Source organism: Malurus melanocephalus, unplaced genomic scaffold (genome assembly GCF_030028575.1).
Source record: "Malurus melanocephalus ecotype Western Australia unplaced genomic scaffold, MMel_1.1 scaffold_325, whole genome shotgun sequence".
Lineage (NCBI taxonomy): Eukaryota > Metazoa > Chordata > Aves > Passeriformes > Maluridae > Malurus > Malurus melanocephalus.
The window spans coordinates 264,728-290,715 of NW_026623557.1; the positions used below are offsets into that span (position 1 = coordinate 264,728).

A 25,988-nucleotide genomic window follows, 5' to 3' on the forward strand; every position below is an offset into this window, starting at 1 on the left:
GGAAGAATTTTGAAGGTAAAAAGGATGTTGCAGTGACTAAAGCTTTCGTTTTCATTTGTTCCACAGTATAAACATGACCAAGTTCTTAGAAGTGCCTGTTACTATTTCATGTCCTGAACAGTAGCTATTTCATTGCCACTGCATTGCAAATAATCTTGCAAGGCTACAAACACAAAACCTAATAATGAGAATAATAATTTCAGCAGGGCTCTCTCTTTTGATAAATGAGAAATCAAATTAGTACTTTTTTTTTGGTTGGCTCGGCTGTATCCCGATTGCTTCAGTTCTTCATGAATTTAAACAGAAGACTAAATCTGAGCTTGTTTTCAGTTACCTGAAAATGGTTATGGTGATAGAACAAGCTTCTGCCCCTAAAGCTAATGTTACAGCAGCACTGCCTTTTCCTGCTGCCTCTTGGTTACACAGCATCTTCCCACTCTCATCCAGGGTACCATGTCTGCRAGGCTTTYCTCAGGAACTTGCACCCTGGGAYRTGGAAGAGGGCACAYAAACTATTTCCCCACTTAATTCAGYCCTCTAAAKCTCCTGTGAGGTAAACAGCCATTTACCTACAGACAGAAAAATAACTTCATTACCCAGAWTTTTTTTTAAGAAGTTAATGGTGCAAGTCCAAGTGCGAGGCAGGGTGGTCTCCAGCACGCGTGGTGCTCCTGGTAACCGAAGCAGCAGATGGAGCGTTCTCTAACTTCACTCCCAGCACGGAACTCGACGTGCAGGAGCCAAGACAGACATTTGTGTCTGGTAATGCCATCTGTGTCTGCGAAACTGCAGCGCTCTCGCTGGAGTGCTTTTTGTTTGTAGGGAACACGTTAATGGTGGGGATGGCATACTGCAAACTCTCAGAATTATGGGAATGCTAAGAACAAGAATGGAATGAATCGATCCCATTTCTGAGCAACAACAGTCATTAGTAAAGCATATGAATATTGATGATTCACGTAAGAGAATGGGCAGTGTGAAACAAGTGACAGAACTGACTTGTGGCTCCACAACTGAGCTTGATCTCCTTCATAATGGCTCAAACCCTCTGGTACTCACAGCAAACACAGCTGGGATCTCTGTTTCTACAGGAAGGGGTCAAACTGAATTCCCAAAGATGGAGAAAGCCAGTCTGTTGAGGATTTCATCTTTAAACTGGACAAGTTCATGGAAGAGCCATCTCTTAAGAGTCACTGAGCACATAGAAACCACTTCTACCTCAAGACAGCCCCTGCCTGGACTACAGATAGTCGAAGTTCAGAAGATAATTTTTAGGAGTGGCGTCATTTTATGCTCACACTCTTCTTACAATCCTCCCAGGGCATCAATGCCAGCACCCAACAGCAGRCAGGTTACTGAGAGCCACAGATCTTTGTCCTGATCTGGTGCAGCTTCTCTTGTGCTCACAGACTGTCACTGTTTGTTACTGGTTTTATCTTTGTGGCTTCTTCAGACTGATAAAGGGTTTGTGCCAACAGTGCTGTAAATCATCCTTCTCTAGTCTTTCTGTGAGATGACACTCACTAGCAACATCCTCATCACTCCAGCTGCATCACCCTCGCCTTTAACACTCATGCCTGGTAACTCCTTTTCCCAACATCAGACTCTATTGTCACATTTCAAGCGCTCACAGTCTTTCCGTGTTTAGCTTCCCTGTACCTATCACATTKACTAGTTTATCAAGCTGTCAACCTCCACCTTCCCTTTGCCAGTGACAGCAACCTCCATGGCTCTGTGTCTGCTTCTTCATCASGCATCTCCTGCCTTCCCACAAGGCCACCCTCCACAAATGGGAAAAACTCCATATCAAAATCTGTTGAATTGTTACGTCTCTAAAATCCCTTTGAAACCTACCATCTGGCATTTCATGATGCAAGTAGTGAACTGCAAGCATATAYTCTGCTTTTTCTGCTAAATTCTGTTAGTCATGTTGCTACCTTATCCTTCAAACCATCTTTTTTAGCATCTGGAGTGTGCCTTCTCTAGGAAAAGAATTGTTTTCTTTACTTCTTACCTTGTACCATCCATGGATCCTTTGGCCCTGAATCCTGGTTCAGTTTTTTAGTTCTAGCAAATTATAAATAATGTTATTTAGCTGACTAACCACTTGGTTTATTGTGTGAACTCAGGCAAGTAATTTTCAACATTTTCAAATGCATGGGGCACTCCAGTCCAGATCCAGTTACCCCATTGAGCAGTTTGATCCTTTCAAAATGTAGGAGTATCTTTAGCTTCCACTGAAATCAATTGTGCTGAGCATATCCCCCCAATGCCTGCCACAGAGTCTCTTCTTTTATGGAGACCTTTACCTTCCAAAATGTTTATTTTTACATAACAAGAGTAAATGCTACATTTCACCTCCTGACTGCACACTCCTTTGTTTCTGTTAGTACCAATCTATTTTACAGTTTGGAAGGAGTTCTGAGTGATTTGCAGAGCACCAGAGGTCGGTTCAACAGCAGAGCCTGGGATGCTGCCAGYATTCAGTCTGGTCAATAAAACAGAAACAGCAGTGAAGGGCTTCCAGGATTACCTGGTGTTCATCAGCCATAAGGTCATTACATCATTAAAGGAACCCCTATCTTAGCTGTACTCATTCCCATGAAACTTGCAGTGCACATTGTGAGCCCCCCCAAATAGTTCYTTTTTCCAACCATCACACAAAAAGTTTCAAGGAAGACATTAAAGCAGAAGAAACAGCRAGGTGAGCCTATGCTTGGCCAAAAACTAGAGCTGAGATAGGCAGAATCAGGACAAAATGCACTTGTGTTCAGTTTCAAACCTACCCTGATCGGGTCCTGAGCCTGTATGGTCAGTCCARTATTTCCCCTTGCTCTTGAAAAAGTGAACAGGAAAGTAAAGTGGCAGGAAGGGCAGTGACAGAGTTTCTGGGAAGTCACACACACCTATTAAAAWGGACTTGAAGCTCATTTCACAAAATGTTTCGCAGCTAATAACTTCTGTCATTAGCAGTTTAAAACSTGTGAAGGATCTGAGCCCAGCCTAAATCAGACTTTGACTACACTGTGTGACATATCTCTGTGGTGTGAAGTGATTTCTTTGGGCAGCACTTTCAGAGAATTTACTAGTAAGGTCAGTCTGCCACAGTTGCTCAAAACTGAAAAATAAATACGCACTTTTCAACGAGATTTGATTAAAGACTGTATTCAGCAAAGTGTAAAAGGACTTAAGGCAGTAAGAGCAGAGTTTTTTTAAGACTTACTTTTTTACTTTGGGGTATTTCATCTCTGATATAGCATTGGTAGCATCTGTCTGTCTCTCCTTCAAATGCTGYGGCCACATATTGTCCACCCAGTCGACTAAGTCCACCTGAAACGCCACCAAAACCAACTGTTARTTCCTGAACACATGGTAGGACATATTCTTGTTGGCTAAAACTCCTCCAGTGACAGCAGCAGATGCTCACAGACAGGGAGAACCTTGCTATTCAGCACAAGTCCTGTGCACCCAACTTGTTAAGGTGCAGCATTTCATCACCACAATTCAGCCTTTTGCAACTCAAAGTAAGGAGAGTTTTACAGTCAATTTACCTGGGTGCAAATTCTGTCTCATGGGCACCTGTGAGCACCTTCTCTTGTATTTGTCTGTGTTCAAAAACATTTTTGTAGCCAACAGCCTAGAAATTGCATTTATGAACATTAAAATGCAAACATAAAAGGGATTATGCTATTCTAATATCTTCCATTTCAAGGAGGAAATGGGACCGATTCCATGAATACCACAACTGTGTGTGAAAACAAAACTTGGTTACTGCCCTGATTCTGAAATAATTATCACATTCTGATATTGCAACCCAGAGTTTACACAATGGGGAACACAAGTCAGGTATTTCTGCCTTACATGGGCTCAGAGCTCTGCAGAATTCAAGGGAACCACTTATACAAATATATGAGAGCTGACTTTAGGTACTGGACTTCTACAAATCTCTCTCTTCTACTCCCTTGGGATGCAAATCTCTCTTTCAGTGAGATCTAAATATTCCTGTTTTTACAAAAGACCACTCAAGTCATTTTAAACAGTTATGAAGTAACCATTTACAGGTAATAACAGGTACCTAACTGTGTTTTTCATTTCTAAGTACCCAGGAAATTTGCACAGATGTTTTCAAAGCTCACTGAGCTGTGTTTGGGAAAACGTGGGATCAATTGAACACCAGAAACGCCCCAGAGCACCTTCAAATTGCCTGCTAAATGTCTGAATGCCAGCAAAAGTCTGAATGAACTTCTAAATATGTGTTTAACATTCCATTTGTGATCTGAGTGTAACAGAACACAAAAGTCTAGTTAAGAATTACTTCTACAAATCAGCAATTAGAGCTGCCATCTATTTTTGACCTGTTCWGGCAGAAGTGTGGTGTTTGTACTGTCTGCTTCAGCAAGAGATGTCCCCAGTGTAAAAACTGCTGCTGAAACTAGAAAAGAACTTCGAAATCAGGTGAAATGTGTCTGAAAACAAAACGTCATCGAGCTGTAGTTGCACACCCAGCTACATGCTAGCASWGCACACATGGCTGCATTTCAGAGAYAAATGAAATCATCTTTACTAATAAGGTCATTGCCAGTGACTCCATTGGGAATAAAATCACAAAAGCTCTCTACCTTTAAAAAGTGTGTACAAATCTACCCCCTTCCTCTACTTGATAGTCGTGATTATGCTGATTTAATTATGTATGCATTTCTACATTTAACAATTTTGTTTCCAATTTTTTTGCTTTGGAAACCCTTGAACATTTTTTAGCTAAAAGAAGGATTCCTATATAATGAAGTTTCCTAATAGTTTAAGCTTTCTTAGGGAAGGAAAAATACTARATAGGTATTCAATTTTGGATGAAATTTCCCCTAAATACCTTGAGAGGAACTGTGTATCTGTGCAAATTGCATGATTAACAGCTCATCAGGTACCTAATTCCTGTAAATTAAGTTCCACTGTCAAGGAGACCAGCTTTCTACTTGGCTAAAACCGAGATCCTGACACTAAATGAGCAGGAGTTACAGGCACTTCCCATCACCTTGTTTAAACTCCGTGGTTTATTTCTAGGAAGAAGCTGAAAATAAAGCCCATCACCATGGGCTCCCTTACCACATTGGGGCGCTTGACAATGTTCTCCAGCTTGGTGTGGCTGAACTCCAGGCTGATGACRTTGTAGAGCTTCTCCCTCTGGGCCTCTGGGGTCTCGTAGTACCTCACAAACTGGGACATGCTCATCTCAACTCCTCTCTGAGTGTTCACATCCATCACATCCACGATCCGGCGGCTTCCTGCAAACACAGCAGCAGTTTCAAAACATCTGCCTTGCCTTTATGTATCTATACATACACGTATGTATATTATTTTACATATATATATATATATATAAAAGTTCTCAATGACTGCAGGGAAACTACAGGAAAAGAAGGTAAGAGACCAGTACCAGCCCTTCCATGGCTCCTGAGAAGCTCAAACAATGAGCAAGGAACTAACTTGGAACTGGACTTTTTGCCCAAGATGACACTGAACAGAGATGGAGRGAGCAGTTCCCTCCTTTACGTGAATTGACGTGAGCAGAARTACATTAAAAACTATGAAGAAGTGATACAATATGGTWGCAGGGGGCAGACAAGACAAATTGCTCTCCAAATCATACTGCAATTTTCTAAACATCCATATGTTCTCTCAAGATGCTTTTACTCATGTRCAAAAACTATCCACAAGGAGCAAAAACTGCCTTGCATCACTGGATACTGTAAAGTGCTCAACATTCCCAATTCCAGTCATCACTAGTGGGGATGAAAGCGCTAAATGCCACAGAGGAGTGAGCCCCCACTTTGGATCTCARCAAAAACTACAGGACATACTTTCAGCTCCTCGTGGCAGACATACAAGTCTCATTAGCACCAGAATGTTGAGCAGCAGTTTTAGTCGAGCCTTCAGCTTTCCACAGATTAATCCACAATCTTCTCTTTGGCCAACTGGAAGGTTTCACCTCTCCCAGCAATTCCATCATCCTAATTAGCAGTTCATTTGTGTGTGAGYGAACAGGAGCCCATGAGAGACATGCCTCATTTCCAGGAGAGGACTCCAGCAAACAAACCCTCAACGCTTCCAAAAAATCTCTCCAAAACCATTTTCACTGCTGAAAAAATAACTCAAAATAAAYTGCATTAAAACAAAATGTAGAGCTGATATGCACCATCGGAGGGAATTATTAATAATTACAGCACCTGGCCTATCGTGTGCTTGGGAGCAGTATTTCAGCAAGAGTGATAGCTTGGATTGCAGCTCTCCATTACAAACATCCTTAGCCCCTGATGGCAATGACAGTGACAGATGTGATAATGGTTCTGCAAAGGAACTCAAGATCATAAAGCTTTGAAATTTAAAAAAAAAAAAAAAATTGTGTAAATCTGGACTAGTCCCACCAGCCTGTCAGTCAGACTCCTCATTCCAAGGCCAGGGAACAGGATCCCATCCTTGGGCTGGGCTTGGGACTGTCTGGAGTGTTGCCACCTTGAGGCACGACAGGGAGAGTTTAGAAATGTGTGAAAAAGCACGAGAGTACTTAAATTTGGATTTGCATGTTTGAAACAGCATACATAAAATCGAGTTATGGGTTGGGGGGTTTTGTTGTGGGTTTTTTTTTGGGTTTTTTTTAACTGCAAACAACTTTACTGTTTAGGGGAATGACCTTTCTTTAATTCCACAGGTTAGCCACTGGGGTGGAGTCCTGTTAAACAGGCCCCTAATGAAAGCCATCCTGATCTCTGCTTCCCGAGCCTGGGATCAAAGCAATGGCTACAGCCCACAGGGGTTAAGGACACAGACACTGAAAATTTATATTTGAAGGGCTGTGTGGCTGAGCCTGGGATCTGCCAGATTTTAGTCGAGGTTTGATCTCAGCTTTGCTGGAAGCTACCTTGTACAGCCTCTCAATTATCCTTTCTGAAAGAAAAATCAGCAGTTACCTGATGAATTAAGAGTATGAGGAGCAGTTCAATAGCAGGTTTGTTAAATGAACACRATTATCAATTACAGGCAGAAGAGCTTAAGATTTGAATTGATAATCTCTTGACTTCCAAATTAAAGAGTAATTTGAGGGGATGTTTTTCTCTTAAGCCACAGTCCTGTCAAACAAGCCCATACATAATGATTCTTGGAGTACTGCTCACAGAATTTGAGATGTATAATTACAGGTTCACATCYTGGTGTTCACTGCCCACTGCACAGTGGCTCTGGCTCACTGCCAGCTTTATCTCTTCTGTCCTGAAAAGATTCAGCTCTTTCTTCWATCTCCTGTTCCTAGTACAAGGTGAAAAAATATCATCTAGGAAAGTACAAGGGAAAGAAGCACACAGAGGCTCCAAAAAGTGGTGCCAGGCTGTGAGATCTCAGGTCAGGCTGGTTTTCTGATCATTTTACCATGATCCATTCCTGTTAACCAATTCCTAGGCATCCCCTTGCCACACTCTGTTCTCAAAGAAGGGACCCCACTCAACCAAGCCTGGGGCAGCCCAKAAGGTCCCAGCAGGATCTCAATGACCCTGGCAGCCTCTTGCCCCCCACTGTCTCTCACTTGAGCTCATCACTCACCAGACATGGATTAACAGACACCTGGATCCCTTTCTTATTGCTCACATCCCAAAGCTCCAGTGCATCGTGCACCATTCCACCCTTGACTTGCCTGGATGTTTTCCAATATAAATCTGGACTGGCAATGTGGGATTAAGAGGCACTGCTTCATCTCTGGCAGCAGATGTGACTCAGAGGCAGAGTGGTGATGCTGSGGGATTTTACAGCCTAAAGAAACATCTTCCTCTACTGCTGCTTGCTCATGGAGCACAAGCGAATCCCCAAAGGATCACAAAGACAGTAACTAAGAAACAAGCTAGTGCCATCTTTGACAAGGGGAACAGACAACGGCAAGGAGGAGACACAAGAATCAATTCCAGGGGCACACAGTGGAGTATGAGAAATGCACACGAGGAGTGAATCAGAGCTGTAAATGACACCAGAGTTTTCTAGGCTGTGGTCTCTTCTCCAGCACAGCACCAGCAGGAAAAGGTGCAACTCCCCCATAGCAGAGGAAAGAGGAAATGTCCTTTCTGTAAGAATGATTATCRAGCCTGTCCATTAAGAGGATAAAGCTACTTTGGGGAATAATTTTAACCCTCTGTGGCTGAATTGAGATCTGTGCTGAAGGTACAATATAGTGTTGACAACCAGAAACCAACCTCTAATGCCAAGGGACCGGCCYGCTGGTCCTGTCTAATCTTTATGCTTCTTATGAGTAGAAAAATCCTCGGTTTGTAAAAGCAGGATTTTTGGCAGAGCCTCAGGAAATCTGCCAGCCTCGCTAGCGGGTTAATTGTACCTAAAGACTGAGGCTTTGACTTGCATCCCAGTTAATCCCCCCGGAGCTCCCGGRGCTGGAAGCACGTATTCTTCTGCTACCCACAGGAGACTATTATGATATCCCCTGCTAACTGGGAGGGATGTGAATCCGAGCAGAAAGTCCTTGCTCAAGTGGAACTATTCCCGACATTCCCTGCATTTCAGAGGGAGGGTAGGAACAAATTAAGAGACGCGTCCCGATCCCATCGCTCCCAGTGCCACCAGAGGGCACAGAAGAACAAAGGGAAASGAGCCCGGCCATCGCACACGGCTGTCCCCAACATTTCCTCACACAGCACAGCTGGGTCACCCTTCAGCATTCTTGCGACAGGACTGGGCTGGAGAAAGGGGCTCAGACAAATCATGCTATTTAGAGACATTATATAGAATTCATCAGTATGCTTACACCCAGCCAAGCTGTAATTTTCAGTGATTCTTAGAAGTTTCAGACCGTGRAAAGCACATAGAAAGAGAATCCTTATGCAAAGAAACATTTTACTTCTGATTTTGTATACAGAATACAAATGCATTAACTTGTGGCATAAGCATACTCCAATTGGCTGAAAACACAGARCACACAAATAACAATTACAGAAAGAAAAATAACACAAGGTCTAAGAAAAGTGAGATGGGATATAACTTCAGTGAAAATCTTATGTTTTATTTATCTATCACATCTATTTTAAGACGGTTAATCGCTTCCTAAAATATCTCAGCATAAATATATCAAACAGTAACAATATAAAAATTATAACCTTTCTGCCCTCTGAACCCCATCATGAGCCTGTAACGAGGAAAATTTTGGCTTTGATTTCCCTCATACTTGGCAATTAGGAAATGGAAGAAGGCCCTCAACTACTGTTCAATTAGCTATTAACACGTGCACTGTACAGCAATCCTGCAGCTCCCCTCTGATATCTAGAAGGATATTTATTTGAAGGTGTCAAAGGGTTGTCAACACACCCCACATCTTGTACCCACACTTACGAGGATATCTGAAGAAACACACAGCTCTGATTACACCGAACGTCCAAAACATGCTGATATTAATAYATCTTTTTAGGTAAAGTCACTACATTTATAGGTCATTCTGGACTAGGGAATAYCATGACACAAAAGCATAACAACTAMCATAAAATATTTAGGATTTTGGGTGGTATCACTTCAAAATAAAGACTGTTTATTTCTAGTTTGAATGAGCTAAAGCCGAGGATGCTTACTGCAGAAATACAGTGTGACTATGGAGAGTTATTCTAAAATAGCTGTTCTACTTGATTTTTCCRCAGACAATTCATCTTTAAATCCACCTGTACACACAGGCTTTGAGATGCCTGTGACCACATCAACACACCACTTCAATTTCACTTTCATGTCCTGACATCATGGAAATACATTCTCTTGAGAGATTGTATTTTTATTGTAATATTCATTTAAAGCAGATTTATTGCTGCTTATATCTGGATATGAACATGACTGTTTTTAGCAAAACTGTCCCAGTTTAACTAAGTTTTTTTAAAGAGTTTGCCTGTGTTAGGCAAAGGACAAACTTAAAGAGAGCTCAAACAGGAAGCTCAGCTCTAAAAATAGAACTGGTTTTACTTCCAAAATGGCAAGTCAGCGGACATGCTAAACATAGGCAAGTGAGTGTTATAATATTTCATTTTTACTTCTAGGAGCAAGAAAATAAAATCATAATGAGTGAGCATCAAGTACCTTCTTTTTATTTATTTTATTGCACAGAGMCCCTGATCATGGCTCAAAGCTCACTCACCAGGCACTTCTGATGCACAGAGCCCCAGTGAAAACTTATGACAGAAGTGGAAGGCTACATCCATCACAGCTTAGCCCAGCACTGGTTAGAGCTGAGATCTAAACAAGCACCTAAAATATATCAAAATAACAAATGTRTACGTATATTCCTCTGAGTTTTCTGCCAGTCCAACTTCCTGAACCACCTCACTACAAGAAAGAGGAAAGCCCGTGCCAGCACACAGGAGGAGATGGGAGAGCAATGCCAGAAGTGAGGGGAGAAGGAAGAGAATGAGCAGGACACCAATTTAGACTTGCTTAATTAGTATGGCTAAAAAAGCAAATTGTTGGATGCAATAGGTGGCACAAGGAACAGAGACACCTCCCCTGGTCACATAACAGGCAGCAGCAGCAAAACTAGAGGCCAGTTTAGATGCCAAAGAGATGGTCTGGCACCTGAGCCTCGTACTGGCATCAGAGGGTGAAGTTTCTATTTCCAGTCCATCAGGAACACTGGGTAAGTTTTAACCTCTGTCTGCCCTAGGTCCTGGTTTCATGATACAAACTGTTCACCAATACTCAAGAAACTGATGAGGCTTAAATAATTTTTTTAAGCGGGGTCAGCTCCCTGCCTGCTTCCCAGCACAGTTCYACAAACATCAGGGGAAGGATGTGCAGCCAAGCCCAGCGCTTTGGGAAATCCCACACAGCCCCAGCTCCCTCCTGCTATTGCAGACTGCAGCTTTTCTTCTTAAACAATAAGCTGTTTAAGAGGCACAAAACCAGAGAGTGTTAAGTGAAGCAACATCCTCTGACAGTCTGCAACTCAACACTTTAACAGACAGAGATTTCCACTTGATTCATACGCTGCTCCACCTTAACATTGGTGGATGCTGAAGTCCCAAAGGGTTCCTTCACAGTTGCTGCAAACCACTTCAATTTTCAACAAATTAGAGCTTTCAGACTGTAGGAAAATCACTAATGGAAGCTTCACTTGAAAAAAAAAAAATCCATTCAGAAACTCTGATGTCTAGTWACTAATTTTAATTCTGCCCAGGAGAGAACACAGTGCACCTCTGTAGTTCTTCCTAGCCCTGAGCAAACATGGAGCAGGTCAGAAATTGCATTAGGCTGTCTGATTGCCATACAGGACTGCTGGTGTCCTGCAGAGAAGGGACAGATCCCACGGGAAACCATAAAAACCTCACCTGTTAAGTCCCAGTGGTCCTGTTTGAAGCAAAGTGTGTTGATCTCTCTATCACTATTGGTTCATTCTTGGCAAGAGTATCCTAAGAGCACTTGCTTCCMTCTGGAAGGATTTATCTGTATTTCCTCACAAGTGACTATGGAATTAGGGAATAAAATTAGTTCTGTACAGCACAGCAGCCTCACCAAGGAAAGAGGGATACAGAGAAAACAGGAGAGGTCGCTCAAGGGAAAAGAAAGAAAAAAGCACAAAGACAAAAGGATGAGCCAATAGATCTTCAGTGCTGTACCTTGGAATTGGAATCAATCACGGCAGTGAAATAGCACATTTTATTTTATTTTATTTTACTTTTTTTTTGTCCAGATGTTTCCTCTTTGCAGTACTCAAATTTAAAAATAAATGCAGCAGCTAGAAGTCTGTCCAGCTCATGCCAACAGTACTTATAAACCCCTTGGTTGACAGACCATTGGTTTGGCTCCATCTCAGCTTACAGGTTCTGAGAAATTATCATTTTCAGTAGTAAYATTTATTTGCTGATTTTAGGCCTGACTTAGCACATTTCCCAGCTTAGAACATGAAGCATGTTGACAGTCCAACAGCATGACGGTGAGGAATTTGGAACCTGATTTTAAAAACAAAGCTCTTTTTAAAAATACTGTGAGCTTTTAAAACRAGCTTTGGTCACAAAACAACATGATGGAGGAAACAATTTATTTTTATGGACTGCATCTCAAACACATGTTGCTGTATAACATCTGAGACAAATCAGTGGGGCCCTGACTTAAGCTGYTTTCTGATTCTCCAGTTTTCCCTTTGAAAACGTTTGTAGGCAGGTATATAACTCAGCTCCCTGGAAACACAGGTTTTGGGTTTGTAGCCTCAGATCAGTGGGAATAGCAGTGCCATGCAATTATTTTACAGTCACTTGTGAGGAACATCCAAGTTCAGCCTCCTCCTGCAAGGAGCCATCCTTATCTCCTGCTTCAGGATGCTCCTGGATCCCCTGCTCCTCTCAGCTACTGGAGGCATTTGGGACTCTTGTGGATCTGAATCCCTTGATGATCTTAGGCTGTGACCTGCAGGGTCTGAATTCTGTCTGAATTCTCACAGCCTRAGGAACACATTCACAAGTTGGCATAAAACTGCACAGACACTGGCCTTCCAAACTGCAACAACAATGAGAATGTTTCATTAACTCAATTTTCTTAGTATGGAAAGGAAAACAGGAGAACCCAGAGAGCAGGCCAGGCACAGATCACACAGTGGGGCACAAAARCCCCATAAGAAATAAGAGGAGAAATCTTACAATGAATGGAATTATTTCATCCAAGTACCTCCCCTCCCATGAGATCAGTGATGACTCCTCTGCCCTAGAAGAGCCYGGTCCAGTGTGTTTTGAAAAATGCATTATTTGGGTAGCAGGAGCAGAGCACAGAGCTCCTTGTCCCTCCACACAAGGCTCCTGGAGACACAGCAGTTAATGACTCCTGACTCAGCTCTTCTGCTCTTCCCAACGTGGCATTCCCATTCACAGGACAAATCCCCACACCAGGGGAGAACCATACATCTTAATCAAGACTTGGATGCGAGTCTGGGGGCAGACTTTTGCACTTCCTTTGAGCAGCCAGTTTAATTTTGGGAAGTGCTCCTTACAACAGAGCCTCTCTAATGAGCTTCCCTCCTAACTCCTCTGGGTCTCCAATTTCACAACTTCCTTGAAACAAATGGAGCGTTGCTCTATAGAAAAAGCAACASTGGGTCCTATTCAGCAGAAATGATGGAAAGTTTTCTGAGCTGCAGTTTGTGGCTGCTTTGTCCTTCTTTTGTATCTACACGGCTAATTTTCTTTCACAGGATGGAGAACTGTACATTGATTAAGACAAAATTTCCCCTACTTGCTCACAGACCACACTACGAGCCTCTCGACTTGCTTTGTAGTTTGATGTGAATTCAACCATGATACAATTTTCAGAACAGATCAATTTGAGAGGAGCAGCAAACACGCAGGAGGAATGAACCAAAAAATCACTAGGAAGCAGCTACTCAGGGACACTTCTCKGGTTTGCTTTCAGCTTTTTTGAGTAGCTAACAAAAAGCTGAACATTTGCACAGCCAGCCTGGGGACCATTGTGCTAACACACCACAAGAAATGTATGCTGATGTAAAAGGAGTGTTTTACACACTCTCTGCCCTCCCTCCTGCCTTTACCCACCTGACCTGTAGTCACCACCAGCACCACAATTTTCTCTTCCATGGAAACTGCTTATGATTCTTGATTCAGTACTGAATTAAATTTATACGTGTGTGTATATACATCTATAAATGTGTGTACAGTTTTTAATAGATACATAAAACACATTTCATAAGGCCAGAATAATCACTACCTACAATGTTTACATCTCTTTCTRTTCCTTTTTCAATATCACCTACTCCCAGAAGCGTGGATTAGGGGGGTTCTTGTCTCTCTGTGAAGTACCTGGCATACATATTCTCATTTTAGCTGGAATTCCTGGGGACTACAGCAGTGTGTGTATTTAAGAGAACAAAAATGGCTGGATGAAAGATGCAGAGCCTCACATAGCTTATGGCTGTTAGGTACATTTGATGGGCAGTAATCCTTTCTGTCCCAGCTGAATTTAAATTATTTACACCAGCCTGCTTACATTAACCAGTCAGGGAACCTGTTCCTCCTCACCACAGTCCCTGCACAAGGAAGCCATGGCTCRCCACATTCACAACATCATTTACAGTTTAGAGGAAAACTAGAAACTGAGACTCCCCAAATTCTGATTTTAGCAGATCATTTCACCTTTCAGTCTGCTTCCCATCTGGGAAAACAAGGCCACACTCCTTAGTGCACCACTGCACTGCAGAATTTCAGCTGCTCCTAGAATGAGCAAAATGATGCAATCCCAAACTTCACAAACCTTGCTTAGGGCTCTCCCCTGTGAGAAAAAAAAAACAAACCTAAACAGCCAGGGAAATTCTCCTCTGCAGGTCTGATTTCATCCACTGATGTTAAAGAAAACTCAGATCCTCACTTCAGTTCACTGTGATGCTCTTAGTGAATAAACCATGAGCAGATGTGTAACAGCACACAGCATCTCCTCCAGAACTTGTCAGCAGCGYGAGGAGAGTCTGACCTGCACTTGCACAGCCAACAACCCCCACCTTTACAGAATTCTTCCCTTGAAAACATGAGGGATTTAATTATGTAATTTATTCTATTATCTTGCTCCACTGACACCATGATTATAAACTCATAGTTGAGGCAGAGACCTTCACACACATTTCTTTAAACAGTCAATTTGCAACTGAAATTTTTGGCTCAGCTCCTGTTCTTTTGGTGTTTCTAATGAGAAGGCAAATCCCAGCAATAATCAAGTATTTCTTCAGCTACTCCCTCCAAAGAAAGCAACAGGATATGTAGAGCCTTGGTTTTCCTTTCACCCTTTGTCTTGAGATCAAAGCACGCTGCCAGGTCTTTAGGGATTTGACAGAATCACAGGAATCAAATATTGAAATGATCTATTAGGTCCCATCTTGTGCATCATCTCCTTGGGCCAGATGAAGATTGGTCTCTGCAACAGTTACTGGAGCTTGCTCATGTTTGCTCTTTACTGCCATACCTCAGTGCACAAATTCTATCACAATTAAAAGCTATGCTGCTTTGAACTTCACTTGGATTCTTTACACAAGATGAAAACACCAAAGTCTTTCAATGCAGTTTGTGAACACAGCAACCAAAAARTTTCCTACCCTTGTGAGCAACATGGCCCAGTCCAGTCTACAGTATCAGATTTTAATAGTAAATTACATGACTGATGACACATCCTTTGCTGCTCCTACACTTTTTTTTTTTTTTAATTCTATAAATAAACCCTTAGTGAGTTAGTTAAATAAAATCAATCAGTGAGTTGATGTCAGTTGTTAGACCACCCCATGAATAGTCTAAGTCCTGTACTTGCACTGTTCCCACTGATACAATGCCTGGCTGGGCACGGTGAATTCCATAGGACAATGCTGCTGATCCTACASAAGTGACCGCCGTGGTCACAACTTTAACCTCTTCAGCCCAGGGATCACAATAACCCAAAGTCTCTTTTCTTTCTTACAATCCTCAGCATATTTGAAATCTTCCCTTTTGCCGCTTGCTGGGATTGCAAGCTCCACTTTGGGGGTGTACAACAAATACCTACCCTGGCACTCAAAGCTACATCAGGCCAGAGAGGGAGGAGGTGATGCACACCACAGACCCAGCACCACTTTCATTCATTTTGTGGTTTATTTAATTTATTTAGGTACGAGTGTAAAAGCTGGGATTCAACAGCCTTAGACTGGGAGCCTGTGGCAAGCAAACTGAAAAGAGGTCAGCTAAAAATTAAAAATAAAAGCAAACACATCCAGACTGGACATTAGAGACACTTGTAGGGCCTGCACACCTACCCAGGGAGCACAATCCAGGCAGTGCTGAGTCACAGGGGGAGGAACTGCAGATGGCACAGAAAAGCAGGCACACTTCAAAATTCAACCACTGATGACCCAAGAAAACCACTAAAAAAATCTCAATAMAAAGAAGTAATCAAACAAAGAGCAAGGAGCTCAGAGTGATAGACTGAGGCACATATCCATGAGCACTTCCTCTTTTCTATCACCCTCACATGGTTCACAGCTTCCAAAAGTATTCAGTGCTTCAGATTGTGTGATGTCCATTAAGGCAATCTGTTAATTACAAATGTTATTTCTGCTCCATTTTTTCATAAATATAACTTTATTTATAAATATCTCCCTGTTTCRCTGGCCATGTACACAGGAATCTCCACCCCCTAATACTTCAAAGGACATCAATCTTGCGGAAATGCAACTCCCACACTTTGACTGTTATACAGGAAAAACACTGTTGTTATGCAACACKACGCTGCTCCAAAACATCTCAACGTCAGACCCTCAGCTCCAGCAGCCTCAGAGATAGAAATGGCAGTTTATCAGCCTTGGAACAAGTTCACAGAAAACTGCAACAGGGTGCAGATAACTACAAGGTTTAAGCACAAGGTTCCTCCACAGCAAAAAGCTTTTTTTTCTGTACCTGCAAATGTGCACATGCAGGTATTTAGGAAATTCACAAAATTTAGGACTTTATTTTCTAGTTCAATGCAGACTGACCACCAAATAGCACTTCCCACACTACTTCCCAAACATTTTCTGTCAGAGATTTGGGGCTTCTTTTCCTGAATTTATAAATGGTCATAAATTAAGCAACATTGCTGAGTTGTTTGTGAAGGAAGGTTATCAGAGATAACCCCTCTCTCACTGATAACCTCAAGTGGGCAGAAATGAGGCACAAGTTCCTCTCTTTTGTTTTTCTTAGCTACATCTTTTCCAGACCTGATATTCCTATTGACTATAAARCTCAAAGAGTAATTCTTTTAGAATTGGTCTTGCAGAATGCAGCATTAGAGCTATTTTTAAAGATTAACTCCTGCCCCAACACAGGTAAATAAACCCAGTAAGTTCTAACTAGCAGGAATGCAGTTAAAAGTCTCCATGAAGGAATGCTGCCAACACATCCAACATCCAGCTTGCTCCACAGCAATGACTTCATGGAGTACAGGATCACTATTCCATAACCATTTCAGATAACAAYAAATAACACACCCATCTGCCATAAAAAACAGATTTCAAAGAAACATACAACATCATCTCCTACTCAAAATGTAGTTTTTTTCTTAAGAGTTAAAAACCTTTTTTTTTTTGCAAAGATTACTAGGAAACATTTGATGACAGTCACCACTTCTCTGGTTTGTGTCTCATCAAAAGCCAGGCAGCTTGCAAAGCTTTGTGTTCAGCCTCTCTTCACAATCTCCCCTCAAAGCACTGACCTGGCCTGACACTGATAAATACTGTGGGGAGAACACAGGCAAAAGGTGATACAGCTCCAGTCACACCTTTCACAAACAGATGCTCTACAACAGATTAAAAAAAAATATAGGAACTCGATCAATAGAGCTGCTGCTTTCCAGGATCACAAAAGTGTTTGTAGGACACCTGTTAAGAGCAAAAGCATTCCCTCTCTTCCAAATGGCCAATTATCCTGTATGAGATCGGAGTCTGGTCAGCACAACTACTAATTAGGGTTCTCTCAGCCTTTTTAATTTACAAATTGCTTCTTCATGCCTTCTCCTGGATCCTGAGAGTTATCACCAATGTCTACAAACAMAACTGGGCAAGTATTTAAAAGCAATTCTGTTCTGTATAGAGTTAATCCAGTGCATTCAAAATAACTTACCCACTAATAGCTTCACATCTCTGACGGTGAAATCCGGGTCAGGCATTCTGTAATTAGCCAAGAAAGCAATGTTAAATACTGTCAAGATAAGTATGGGTACACTCTCGTTACCATAATAAAAGAGAAATAAATGCATAGTGCTCTTTGTCCCTAGTGCAGGAGGTGGAATCAAGCAAGGCCTCTCTGAAGGGTGGACAGTGCAAGTTTTAATGACACACATGACATCTTTACATTGACAAGTGTACAACKGTTTCTTTACTCACAAGGAAAGAGGTGTCTTTTTTAGCACTATTTATCAGCACTGGAGTGGGAGAGAAGGGAAGAGGTTGGGAGTGATTTCAATAAAATCCTAAACCTTTATAGCTCGTTAAGCAACTCGTGGTGTGTCATGTCTACTACCCAAAGTGAACATTATCACACTTGCCAAACTGAGGCACAGAGCAGCAAAACAACCTCCTCAAAGTCACATCATCACAGGTTGGATTYGTGGTTTAGAAATAAAATATATTTAAAAAAAATGAATTGAAGCCCTTTTTTTAATGACTGTTCCAAACCGCCTCATCTGGCAGAAGGCAACCYGGCTGTATTTGGTGGGTTGGGAAATTGTTCAATTCAATTTGGGCTAATTCTGAGCTAAATTAAATGGTCGTATAATTGGTTCAGGGATGTTGATGCATTTACAGGATCACTTGTAACACAGGCAATGTTTTAGGGCTTAATGTAATTAGAGAGTAGCCTGGTACAGCAAGTGAGCAAGTTCTGCATGTCAGGGAGAGAGTAAAATTCTGCAGCATATAAATTGGATGGAAAAAGAAAACAAAAACAGTAGTGGYATTTTAAGGGTGATTGACTTCATTTTACTGACAATATTTCACATTTCACATTGCACAAAAGCTGACTAAGGAATTGTAATGAACAACAGGTCAGTGGGACCTGCCAGCTCCATGCTCTGCTCCTCCTRTGCTGCCCCAWGTTGAAGATAAACAACTTGTTTCCRGRCTTTTGACATCATTTAGTTGAAAATCAGAACAACCCAGCRAATGTTCAGAGCMRTAATTTTTACTATTACGAAAAACTAAATTGAAAAGTTAAAAAATGTGTTTATTGGCATGCACATATCTTGAGAACTATTTGCCAAATTCTGCTTGTCCACTTTCTTTTACCCTTATCACCTTCCTCTGGTGGGATGCAGAGGCTGGACAGTATCTTTTGTTATTTCTCTGCCAACCCTCACATCTTTGCATTTGGCTGTGAGGGCCTCACAGCTTTGGAATTCACTCCCTTGCCGGAATGAAACAGCCTCAATCTACTGACCTTCAGGGTTCATTCAGAGCTCATCTTTTCTTTCCAAGCACTAGAAACTCAGAAGCAGAGGAAGGAGGAAATATTTGTGGGTGACAAGAACATGCAAGGCATGTCTGCAAATGACACAACTTGCTTGTATTTGGTGTCAGRAACATCCAACAACTAGATGGGCAATCTTTTTCATGTTTGTATATATCAAAATAAAAATCAACCAGAAAGACAGAGAACAACCCTAGCCCAGATGGATGTGAGCAATTCCATTCTTTCTGAGAGCTTCAGCAGCAGTCAAAAATAAACATTACTGAAACTTCAAGAATACAACCTCACAAAAAATAAACATGTTTAGCTYTTTGGAGTGTACACCTGGCAGATTCTTGGGTTTTTTCTCTGTAGTCTAAGAATGTGTGATACCTTAAARAAGGAGTACACTAAGTGAAAAAATTCAGGCCTCAAAACAGCAGTTTTCAAGCACTCATTTTGTAGTTGGGTGGCCTTGGAATGTTCAGCTTTAATTCTGCAGCAAGTGATGACTGCACTTCTTCAGCTCCAGCCCCACCAGCATAACAGCCACACTCCTCCTTATATAATTAGGGCTGGTTTGTTACAAAACTCTGATAGCAAAAAAAAAAAATTCTTGAATGTCACCAGACATTTGTTTTTCTGCATATAAATCCAGAATAACAGCAATGCAAGAACTTGCAGAAATGTTTTTTCCTTGATGTTGTGCAGTTTTCAGACAAATGCATCTTGTGTAAAACCACTGTGAAAGCTTCAAACGATTTCAAATATGGTAAAACATAGGTGAGGAATAGTACAGTAGGGTGATTTAACTCCAAAGTGTGACTGACTATATTTGAGATTTTYAGCAGTCTGTAATACACAAGTCATGTTGCTTGCTTCCTCAGCCAGAAGAGAAATGCAAACACCTCAGTGTGCACTGGGTGTTTTTTAKTAAATGTTTAAAGATTTGCTAGGGAATCTATTCAAATCCTAATGAGGATGAGCTCTGGCCAGCACAGGTATCTGATTAACCACAAWACAATGCAAGATGACTGCTGTTCAGGTAAGAGATAACATCTCTCCAAAGAGCATTCTCTCCTGGAGTTACAACCCTGGAAACAGCYCTCCAAAAAACCCAGCTTCTCTTTTGCTAAGAGATACAGGTGGGCTGCTCTGCTTTCAGATGTACAGGAAGCAGCTCATGATGGTCAGAAGTAGAGTAGAAAGCAACTTTCAGAGTTTCATTGTAAGGATTTTTCCTCAYTCCTTTCATTCCTTGCCATTTTAGAGTACCTCCAAGCACAGCAACCAAACTGTTCAGCTCTGTACATCTGCCAGGCACAGACATGCAGGCTGACTGCTCAGCACAAGCAGAACTGGAAGCATGTATCAGCAGTTATTCAAAATGCCAGAAGTAAAAAAATCATCTCATATCACRTATTTTGTAGATCACTCTATCTCAAAAGTCACCCTACATATAGGTGGATCAGCCAATCTACCATATCATGATGTTCACAGCCTCCTGTGATTGAGAGCCCAGGAATGTTTTGTGTCTGTGGGATGAGCTCTCATTTCCACACTTCTCTGCTGCTGGAGCATGAACTGAACAGGGACCATTGGCAGAGCAGGAGCTGAAACATCTCCCCAGTTTTCTTCTTGAACTGAGGAGAATTTTATATGAACTTCTTTCTTTCAGCTGTAGTCAGTTACACAATCCTGATTTCCAAAAGTATCCAGGAACATTYATCTAAACTATGGATTATATGGCTGATGAAGTTAATGCTTTTAATACTTCTCTATTGGACACTGTCACTTTCACAAACAAAGTTGCAGGATTCTCTTATTAAAATACCAAATCCTTTATGACTGGATATTAACAAAATGCAACCTCAAAAAGGCTCCAGTAATCCCATATTTAACCAGACATTATTAAATATTTACAAAGCTGTAACATTCTGAAGAGACATAACTATAAYAGAAAATGACAGGCATCATTAGAATTCTACCTGCAATGAAAGAAGGAATTGAGAAGTCAACAATTGAAGGGAGTTTGTTCTGTTATTATTGCATGGATTGAGTGCAAAAACCTTTGGATTTCATTCCTAACTTTCATTGCTGACTTATTTTTGACTGTGTAGTACCACGCTGTATGCACTTAACTTTATAGACCTCATTATCTGCTTGTTTATAAGCRGAAAATAATCATTCCTCCTCTCAAGGGTGCTGACAGTCTTACTAATTGCAATCCATTTTGAGAYCATCAAAAGAAATATCAGATATAAGTGGAAAGAATAATGGTTATTTCACAAAAGCATTTATTAATCATCAAAATTTGGTTTTAACTTACTTAATTCCCAGTCCATCCTTATTTCTGAAGATGAGGGGAACTCTGAGAGCTTCTCTTTGCACATATTCAAAAGTAAAATCTGTGAAAATGAATAAGAACAACATCCAAAAGCAATTACAATGGTGTTGGCACCTCGTGTTACATTTTCTCAGACTCTGCCCATTTCCCTTTTCTCACCAAAGAACTCCCTATCACCTAAAGAGAAATAAAAAGAGAATGCATATTTTAGATCCAAACCGGAAACCCAGTGACAGACAATGCTCTCCCAGCTGCTCCCTATTTTTCCTGTTCACTGATGCACATAAAATAGAAGCCAGTCAGTTTGTCAATTAAGGTCTGTGTTGAAACACCCAGGCTGTAATGAAATACCAAATTAACTGTTAAAAGATAATCCTGACTAAATTACTGAAAATCAGTTTGGTATTTCTGGGGCAAATGTGTAGTTTAAAGTGTATGTGTAAGTGAAAATATTTTAAGTTACCCATTTCTACATAGAAAAAGACAAGTTTTCTAGTGAGCACTGTCTGGTTCGAGCAGAAAGTCCTGATTCTGTGCACACATAATTTTCTTTTTATGTGGGGGTACTGTTGCTTTCAACAGAACAACTTTTATTTTAATTAATAAGAAATCTAACTCCAGGASCTGATGGTCAGATTTTATACTGCTCCTGGCATTTAGGAAGTCTGTGAAAATGAATTGTGGGGAGTCACAGTATAATACACAAACTGAAAATTAAACATAAATTTGTCATGTTAACAGTGGCCAGCATTACCGTGTTGCTCCTCTCTGAGGATTACACAGAGCTGGCCTTTCCTGGGGATTTCKCTATGCACTGTCTGACACAATAGCAGTGATTTGGGGATTAGAGAGGAAGTTACAAGGCAGCGATTTGGGTGAGCCATGGCTACAAAACCCCACACTCAGTTTGGAGCCTTCTGCCACAGAGAGCAGAGGAATTCCTGCAGCAGCCATGGACTGTTTCTATGGCTCTGCTATTTCCTTTTTTACAGGAAAAAATTACTTTTAAAGTGTCCATACGCTGCCTTAAAATGGAAAGCATTGCTTGACCCTTGAGCACTACAAAATGCACTGCACCCCCAAACTCAGCATAAAATCCCTGCATAACATTCAGGTACACAAGAGCAGTTTAACTCCAAGATTCATCCCACTGTCCATCCTTCCCAGCTCTCCATGCTGGGAGAGCACGAGCACCTCAGCCAGAGCTTGTATTCCTGATGTTTCTCTGCTCTAAAACCCACACTGAAAGTAAGAGCAGAGCCAGAGGCCAAGCTCCCACGCCTGCACATGTGCTTCCCTCTATTTTTACAACTTTTGCTTTGCAGTATTCAGTTAGTAATTATGACAAGTAGGGATATAATGTTCCTACTTAAGRGTTACCAAATCAGAGCACCGTAATTATCCATTTACAGAAACATTAAAACTACAGAAACTTTATTGCCACTAYTTTCAAAATGAGTGTAATGAATACTCCATTGAACTGAGGTTACCAAGTAAATATTTCTGTACTAGAGCAGTCATCCTTTCCCAAAGGCATTCCCATTAAAGCTTTTGCCTTWAGGTAAGCAAATAAATAAACCACAGAGACTTTTTACAGACACTGATCCAAGTCAGAAAGTCAACAAACATCAGGAATAATATTGGTGGAAAAAGCAGAGGAAGCTATATAGTCTTGCARACTAGAGGACAAGTAGCTATGACAAACTGCATTCAAGCCAAAACTCACACCATGGAAAGAAGAGTTATCATTAAAAATAAAAACAAGGATGTGGAAAATAAAAAATAAATAAATAGATCACTCAACTAATTCCCATGTGCTCATATAAACCATCTTTTATTCTTATATACTACTGCCATTGTATTGCCCAGATTCAATTCAACTCTTGGATTTATAGAGAAAAAAAGTAAACCAATAGTAAAAATAAAACCAGAGCAAATAGCAAGGCAGACCCTTTCTTCCTAATGCCCCAACAAAGCATTTAAATCCCTTGTGGGGTTGAACAAAGCCAACACAGACCACAACAAAATAACAAAAGACACTCATTTATTTTCAAGTTCCCTAGAAAGGAGAGAGCTGCCCAAAGGTTTTGGAGCTGCTAAGCCAGGGAAGCTGTGGATTGTACTATCTGTAGGCATGTGGCAGTGGCAACCACTGGTGTTTGGAAGCTGAGAGCAGAATGCAATCATTTTCTGGAAAATTAATTAACATTTTCCAGCTAAAAAAATAGTTGCTTGCATTTTGTTTGGCGAAGGAAGGGTCGGGGTTCAGCTTATCTCCTAAAAAATACCTTTCTAAGTAAGATAGGTGTTTAATTTCTCCATCACATCAACTTTCCTAAAAAGAGTTTTAAATGCTCATGCAAAACTAAGCCTAGGGGAGAAAAGGAAACTTTCTAAACTTGATTAGTGGCTCCACACACTTAGAGAAATTTCAGGACGATTACAGCCAAAACTTCTCTTTCCTGAGAAAACCATCCCAAACAGGCATCCTCAGTCAGGCCGAGTTTTGGTGATAGCCATCTGGGATTAGGGATTCGTGTCAACAGTACAGCGGCAAATAAAGGTGACCTGCAACCCCCACGGCCCGTTTGATTCCCGGGCAAACTCTCCCGTTTCCCTTCCTGCCGGGCAGCCGTGCGGCAGAGCTGGGCTGTCTGGCTCTGCTTACCGCTCCGGAATTCGAGTCACCTAAGCAAAGCAAGTAACTTTGGGGAGGGGAGCGCTGTAATTTAATATATGATAGACACACAAAGAAGTTATTGACTTTAAAGTCTCCCAGCCCGGCGAACAGGCTCATCAATCGCACCCTTTTGCAAAAAGGGTCCTGGATTCAAGAGGGGGCGGAGGGAGAGCGGGAATCACCTCTGGCTAAGTGGGGGCTGGGGTTTCGGCCTCTCCCGTGCCAGGACCTAATTCCTGAACATCCCGGTGCTGCGCTGGGGTCACGGTGGCGGGGCACGGCGGGGGGAGTGAGTGCTGGGMGCTGCCATGGATCACCGCGCTCATCCCAGCACCCCGGCGGGGCAAAAGCCGCCCCCCGGGTGCGGGGGAGACGGGCCGGTGCAGCCCCCCGGGGGCGGGACGGGCTGCAGGGCCCCACCAGCAGCCGCCCCCCGGCTCCCCTCGGGCCGGCGGCGTCACCGGATCCCCGGGCAGGGGCGCGGGCGCGAAATCCGAAGCCGGCGCGGAGTTCGGAGCCGCACGTGGAGGCGGCGGCGAGCGCGGCCGGACAGCCCCCGGCCCGGCAGTGTTACCTTTGCCGTCCATGGCATGCACGAAATCCCCGTGGTACATTTTACTCTTTAATTTCTCYTCCAAATTGAAACTCCTGATGCTGACAATTTCCTCCACGTCCGAGAGGTCCTCATTCTCATCGTACCGCCTTCGGCCGATGCAGCGCTAGAAAAGACATAAAAACCAAAATAAAATACATTGTCCGGAAAAGAAAAAATCGAGGAAAGCACATGGATCGCGCACAAAGGTTTGATAAACACATTCTGGGGGAAATAATTAAGATGGCAAGGTACAAATTGAACAAAACCTGAACCCAAACAAGCTGCAATACAACTGCATGCACCTTTTCCATCCCGTGACACGGAACTCGGCAGGAATAACAGGTGCTTGGCTTCAGGAAAACTCAAACTTGGGCTGCTGAGCAGGGGCTGGCGCTGGAAGGCGAGCGGGGGACACGTAACTCGCCGACAATTCACAAGCTACAGCACCGATGCGTTTTGCAATCCCGCAAAAAACTGTGAACGGCGGCCAACGCTGGTTAGCGACCGGATCATTTTTTATATTATTATTATTATTATTATTGTTATTATTAATATTATTATTATTGTTATTGCACGTGAGCACGAGCTAATTCCCCAGGGAAGGGAAGGGGGGCGAATCTTCGCATCTGATGCCCAGCATCCAGGTTTCGGTATTTACATAATCCGAGTGTTTCCATAGTCACACCGGAAGCGGCGATTTAAAAACCAGATCGCTTTATGTAACGCCGCGATGGATGCGCAGCCCCCGCGCACTCCCCCCGCCGCCCCGCACGCTCCACAGCGCCGAAAGCGCGGGGGTCCGCGGCCGAGGGGCAGCGACGAGTTCAATGCGGGGGGATGCAGGGTAGGCCCGGCGGAGGCCGGTGCCGCTGGCCCGGGGAAGCTGCGGCGGGCGCGGAGACGGGGCTGGTGGCGGCGGGGACCGGCCGCGCACAAGGTAGGTCCCCGGAGGAGCGGGGGGAGCCCGGTGCACCGGTTGCCGCCGGCGGCTCTGCCCCTCTCCCGGCAGCTCTCGCCCTGCGAACCCGCCCCGCAGCCCCGCGGACACGCGCGGTGGATCAGCGCAAACCCGCACGCACCGGAAAAAAAATGATCCATGATCGTCCCACCCTGCCCGTCCCTCGGTTCCATTCCGCCCCTTCCCCGTTGCCTCAGCCGCGCTCTTGCAAACTAAGTCGCTCCGCTCTCTACGTCCCACATGCATTTCTCCCTTTGCAAACAATTAAGCAAAATCAATTAAAAGGCACGAATAGGAAAGAGACCGAAGCCAGCTACACACCAATCTTCTTCCAGAGTCTTTCTTTGCCTCCATTTTTTTGGAGAGTTTCATCACTTATTTGTCAACAGTTCCTGTCCTGCATTTTTGGCCCAAATGGGAGGAGGCAAAACAAAAGCCATCCAGGGCTCGCTAAA

General features: G+C 42.6%; 1 protein-coding gene across 4 annotated transcripts in view; it reads right to left on the reverse strand.

Annotated features, from left to right (window-relative positions):
• Positions 1–25,960, reverse strand: part of KDM2B (lysine demethylase 2B) — a 99,279-nt gene extending 73,319 nt beyond the window's left edge. For 2 of the 4 annotated variants that reach the window (XM_057377807.1, XM_057377806.1), the window contains exons 1-6: positions 25,855–25,960; positions 24,555–24,699; positions 21,283–21,361; positions 17,631–17,677; positions 5,101–5,279; positions 3,224–3,330 (exon numbers count right to left, since the gene is read on the reverse strand). In XM_057377807.1, the coding sequence (XP_057233790.1) occupies positions 3,224–3,330; positions 5,101–5,279; positions 17,631–17,677; positions 21,283–21,361; positions 24,555–24,699; positions 25,855–25,905 (608 nt within the window). In that variant the 5' untranslated portion in view covers positions 25,906–25,960. The remainder of the gene's footprint in view (positions 1–3,223; positions 3,331–5,100; positions 5,280–17,630; positions 17,678–21,282; positions 21,362–24,554; positions 24,700–25,854) is intronic. The other 2 variants (XM_057377808.1, XM_057377811.1) reach the window with 2 other exon arrangements.
• Between the last annotated feature and the right edge of the window lie 28 nt (positions 25,961–25,988).